At 35.6% G+C, this 6,000-nt stretch overlaps 1 protein-coding gene across 4 annotated transcripts in view; it reads right to left on the bottom strand.

The window, feature by feature from the left end:
• Positions 1-373: 373 nt before the first annotated feature.
• CARNMT1 (carnosine N-methyltransferase 1) overlaps positions 374-6,000 on the bottom strand; it is a 41,238-nt gene continuing 35,611 nt past the window's right edge. For all 4 annotated transcript variants that reach the window (XM_038527065.1, XM_038527066.1, XM_038527067.1 and 1 more), the window contains 2 exons: positions 3,718-3,821; positions 374-3,032 (listed from right to left, as the gene is read on the bottom strand). In XM_038527065.1, the coding sequence (XP_038382993.1) occupies positions 2,931-3,032; positions 3,718-3,821 (206 nt within the window). In that variant the 3' untranslated portion in view covers positions 374-2,930. The remainder of the gene's footprint in view (positions 3,033-3,717; positions 3,822-6,000) is intronic.

Below are 6,000 nucleotides of genomic sequence, written 5' to 3'. Positions count from 1 at the left end.
TAAGACCTGACATACTCAAAAGACCAAGTACTCTTATTGACTTTCTAGAAGCATATAAGAATAGGCTCGTGTAAGGATTTAAAAGTATGTGTTCATTGAATTAAAATCCCCACATCCAGGCAGCCCCAGTGGCGCAGCGGTTGGGCGCCGCCTGCAGCCCGGGGTGTGATCCTCAGGACCAGGGATCGAGTCCCATGTCAGGCTCCCTGCATGGAGCCTGCTTCTCACTTTGCCTGTATCTTTGCCTCTTCCTCTCTCTCTGTGTGTGTCTCTATGAATAAATAAATAAAATCTTTTAAAAAATAAAAAATAAAATAAAATTCCCACATCCACTGTTACTACTACTTAGATGGAAACAACCAAGCAAATACTGTTTCATAGCAATTGGCAGACTTTAATATTCAAGAAAAATTAAGTCCATCATACACATTAAAAATATAGGAAATTTCATGCAGACATGAAGCTTCCAATTCAGCCTTTGTGGCAACTTTTAGAATGAGAATTACATATAAATACAGTACATTTTACAGTTCCCAAACTTCATAATTTTATACTGTGATTTAGACAGCTTCTCTTTATATTTTACATTTCCCGTCTTGCTCGCTTGATTAAAATACCCTAACCTGCACCGCTTCAGAATATGGAAAAGGGCGGGGGTGGGGGTTGGGGGGAAGCAGAAGCAAGAACAATGACCTATCTCCTCCTGCTTTATGAAAATGAATGAAAACATTTGTATATAGAGCTAATATAAGGAAAAAGAACAAAAAACTTTAAGGCTTACATACTTTAGTAGCTAGGACTACACATAATATAAAAAATCCTCCAGTGACACTTCTATTATTGATTGATACCACAATTTTCAAGTTCAGAATATATTAACTACAAAAGCAAAAAGAAAAAAAGTGATGCAAATTTGTGTAGAACATTTGAAAAACAGTAGTCATGATATGAGAAATTAAAAACAAATGAAGTGGCCAATTTCAGTATTAACTAAAATGTAAGGTATAATTTAGAAATATAAGTAACATTATTAAAGAATAAAACCTGATAGCCAAAATTTTAAGTAATAAAGCCAACTCCCTGCTATCAACGTATTTTTGCCTTTATGAGAAAAACAATATCATTTGTTATGATACAAGTAAAAAAGTGAATACTAGTCAGTGAATAAAAAGCCTTTCTACATGACTCAAAAATAGCATGCATTCCTTTCCTTTCAATGAATTTTTTAAATACTTAGGATCCTTTTAAGCTTTTTTTTTCTTAAAAACAAATTTTGGGTTTTCTCCCCCTCCCCACCAATTAATTTCAAATTCGTTCACGTGGGAGTTAATGAGAATTCTAACTGAACACTATGGGGGTGGGGGATACACAAAAAAGAAATAGATTTTTGTTTGTTTTTGTAACTCAAAACACTACAAATTTAGCCAATTCAGATAATCTTCATGGAGACCTTTAACTGCATAACAGGAGCAAAGGCCACAAGAGCTCCCTTACACAGCAAAGCTCCTACTAGTAAGAAGCCAAATTGCGCAGACTCCCCCAACATAACTGACAAAAAAGGCCTAAAGATTCACAAGTAAGTCTTCCTATTAGAACAGGACATTAATCCTATAGCACATTATTGAGATTAAGTTTATATAATTAATTCAAATTGCCACAGAGGTCATTTAATGCCATCATAATCACCTGTGAAAATATCCAACAAGAATACTTCCTTTTCCCAAGAAAAGGTTAAAACATTAAATTAGTCATCTCTGCTTTCCAAGCTACTGGAAACAAAATAATAAACATAAAAAAATACAAAGGAAAACTCCCTCCAATAGAAAAAAAATCTGCTAGAGGTAGAAATTTAAAGCAGCATATACTGTTTTAACTCCAGCTATCAGGGAACAAAATTGGTGTTAATCTGAAATTACATCAATGGCTGCTGCTTACAATATTGAAGACACAGACCATGGGCAGTAATTCATCCCTGAATTTCATATTCAAAATTTCCCCACGGTTAATACCATCATGACAGGTTAATGAAAAAAAAGTGCTTGCTTTTGTGATCCAGGTAATTTAAAGAAAAGACATTATTGTAAACATTCACTGACAGACTGTATTCACTTCTAGTTTAAAATCATACATTTCAAATGGGCAGATCTTATTCTTATTTCCCCATTTTCCGAGAAGTACCTTGAATAAAGGCTTTTTGTGCCTCACCTAAAAGTGTTGAGATCTCATACATTTCAGAGTGATTCATGATGAGTATGCTTTCAAATAATGTTCAGTTTAGTGTACCCCAAAGACTAATTTTTCAGTTACTTGAATGCTTGAATGCATTTGACTGGCCTGTGATCTTATTAAATTTAGCATTTCATAAAAATGAAATGTCTGATGCTTCTCTAAGTTCAGCTGAGCTAGAAAAGAAAATAATTTGAATGATAAAAGGATAGACACACATGTATGGATTGCTTAGGTCCAGAGCAAACAAAAGTCCCAATTCCAGATGCTGAATGTGAGAGGATCCTCAGACTCTTCTAAAAATAACATGTGCAATGCACACAAAACAGATATTTTTGGGGACTTCAATACTAGTAGTCATTAGTATGGCAGACTTGCAATAGACAGCTTCGTGAAGACCACTGGAGATAAAAGTTTAGTTTTTTTCTACTGAAAGACAATTCTGGGCTTCAAGGAAAAAGTATACTTGAAGACATTTCCTCCATTTTTACTTTTGTAGTACAAATATGCATGGCATAGTATATTTCTGAAAAAGCGATAGACATATTAAGAAAATAGATGCTATTTCTAAATTTTGTTAGGAATAAGAAGGCACCACTGATTTGAGGTTGTGTCCTGTCATCGGGATATAGTTGATTTTGAGTTGTTTATTTCAGCATTTGCTCTTATCAAACTTTTTTTCCTGCTGATACTGCTTGAGAACGTTACTGTGGTTTACGGACCACAAACAAGACACATTCATAGTAGTATTTCATCATGGAGAGATCATTCACAGTATATGTTGACAAGACAGATTCTTTTTCCACCTGGAATGCAAACAATAATCATAATGATGATGATGACCATGATAACACAAATACTGAGTACCTGTGACAGATGCTATTTTAAACATACTTTTTACTAGTTCATTCATTACATACAAATATCCCCTTTAGATTGGCATTATTAGTAATCCCACTTTACAAAGAACAGATTGCTCATGGTCACATCACTAATAAGAGCTCTACATGACTCTGATATATTGCTTCTCTTCATATTTAAAAACAAATATGTTTATTTTTCAAATGAATGGAATGGTTCTAAATAAACACAACTAAAACACAAGTCAAAATATCATAAAACCTTATAATCACATGATTAAAAAAATGAGCACTACAGAAACACCTGCAGGAATACAGTGGACAATATCATTGCCCTTCCACCTCCGTCCACTCTTCCAGAAGCCAGTCTACTTATAACTATCAGTCTGCAAGGGCTGATCTTGTGATAATTGTAAGCTACCATGTACCAAAAGGTGATTGATTACACCAGGGATTGCAGTTTTCCATTTACATACACATTCTGCCAAATCCTAATAATTCAAAAAGCTAAGTATTATTTCTACTTTATGGATGAGAACAAAGAGGTGAAGTCAGGAACTGTCATATTATTACTATTCCTGTTTAAGAGCACTGGAAGTTAGAATGTGGCAGTACTTCATTCCATCCTTACCTCTACCTGGAATCCATACTGCAGAACGACATTTTTTATATCTTCATAGCTCAATTCTATGGAAAGTTCATTTGCCAAATTTTCAAAGTGGTACAGCAGAGGACCTACGGTTTAAAGATATTATGAATGAATTACTTAAATATAAACTTGCACTAGTTGCTGTGTTAGAACTCCAAGTTGAATTATAAGATGTGTCGTAGATGAAACAAACATAAAAAGGAAAAGAGCAGAACCTTTACATCTGCCAAGGGCATGTGTCCAGACCCCTGAAACTCTGGCCCAGTAAGCCCAGCACTTCACCCCACATTCGAGTGCTGGGCTTACACTTATGGGGGCTGAGACCCTCTGGTATACCAGGATTGCAATGTGATTCTCCACACCGTGAGCCTTACACCTGTAATTCTTAAGTTACTGAAGGAGCAAGTGGATCAGAGGATGTGAAGTCCTTAAGTTCCAGAGGTATACTGTAATTATAATTCCTTAAATAAATGCACAACTGCAGCTACAAACTGGCTATCAAGGGCCCTCAAGCTAGCCTAGGTCTAGAGAGTGTGTAGGGATAGTGGAAGTTATAGGCAAGGCTTGCTGAAAGGAAGAGGTGACACCAGAGCTCGCTTTTTAAGTGCACAGCTCATATCCCAGCTCTAACAGTTACTAACTGTGCCATTGGACAAGTCACTAGCTCTGCTCCATATAATTTGACTTTAATCCGAGGTAACATCCAATACACCTAGCATATAGAAGGCATTAGGTAAACGAGAGCAATCACAACTGTTTAAAATGATACTCCCCCTTTACTATGATTTCATTCCATATATCCAAGGTACTACCTACCATCTGACTCAAACCAAAGTCTCCAATCTTTCAATCTCTCACATTTTGCCTCCATCATCAGCCTCATCCAGGCAACCCAATCATTCAACAGTTATGCTCCAGTACTAATCTAAACAATCTTTTCTTTACCTTTCATTGGGTTAACTATACCTAACTCACCATCCTTACCCCTCATACAATGTGCTAATCACAGGAAATAAGAGTAACAACAGGACAGCTTTTCTTCCCAAAAGGCTAATCTCTCTGTGGAACATACTAAGAGTTAAAACGTTTTTCTTCCTTTCCTCTTTTTTACCCAACATAAACTACTAGAAAAAAATGGCTATGAATATATGTTAGTACTCTTTTCAGAAGACAACAATGGCTTACCATCAAACTATTCTGTCAAGCTTAACTTCCTGTTAGTTTTATTAGTACTAGTAAAAACGATAACTACCATTTATTGAGCACCTGCTGTGTTAGACCATCGCAAAGCCTTTGAAGCCTTTTTATAAACATGCAGAGCCTCATAGCAGTTTGTCCAGGAGCTCTAAAGTATATGATGCTCCTGCTCCATTACTTTAAGAGCTTCCAGCAATATTGTCTTATTATGTCTAAATAAAAACTCCAATGATTCTTACATAGTCCGGTCATACTGTACCTCTACTCATGTTGTATTCCACCTAGAAAGCTCCAACTCTCTAACTCAAGCTTTAGCCATGCTCCAAAACCTTGCTGAAATCAAGTTTTAATATAATCCATCCAAATTTCCAGCCCTACTGCTCACCCTCTTAATATACCCTAGTTTAAAAATTCATTAAATGAAAAAAAAATTCATTAAATGTACCATTTGCATGGCTCCCTGATTATTTTTCATGTAATCTGCATTTTTTTAAACTAGAATTACAAGCTACATGAGTAAAGGATCACATGTTCAGTTTCTTGTGAGTCCACAATAATGCCCAGCATAGCAGTGAATGTACAGTTAAGCATCTGTAAATTTTACCACCCAAAGATAACCTGTATTACAGTTGTGTATTTTTTATAGTCTATTACAGATACTTCGACAAATACTCTGTGCATATTTCACTTCTACAAGTGTAATTAATCTAACATTTCTATATACCATTCTATATTAAAAAAGAACCAGGAACCCGTGGGGAAAAAATGGCTGATCTGAGGGCCTAGCAGAGAAAGTACAAGAAGAGCCGGGTCCACCTGATTATGCCAGAAAGGAGGTGTTCAAACACGACAGAGATATATCAGACAGACACAGGAGAAGGGGGCCCCACTTGCTAAATCTGGGACAAGTAAATTTAAACCATTTATATCCTTAAGGCTCTAAAATTCCAGTTAAGAGACAGTGATTGTTAGATTGGAAAACAAAATATAACTATGCTGTTGATAAGACAGATCTAAAACAAAGATACAGAAAAGATTTAAGATACAGGAAAAGATACCTTACACATT

This window comes from Canis lupus, chromosome 1, assembly GCF_011100685.1.
Source record: "Canis lupus familiaris isolate Mischka breed German Shepherd chromosome 1, alternate assembly UU_Cfam_GSD_1.0, whole genome shotgun sequence".
In the NCBI taxonomy this organism is placed as follows: Eukaryota; Metazoa; Chordata; class Mammalia; order Carnivora; family Canidae; genus Canis; species Canis lupus.
Note: the sequence above shows the minus strand (reverse complement) of the source record. Positions and strands in the feature narration are given on the sequence as shown.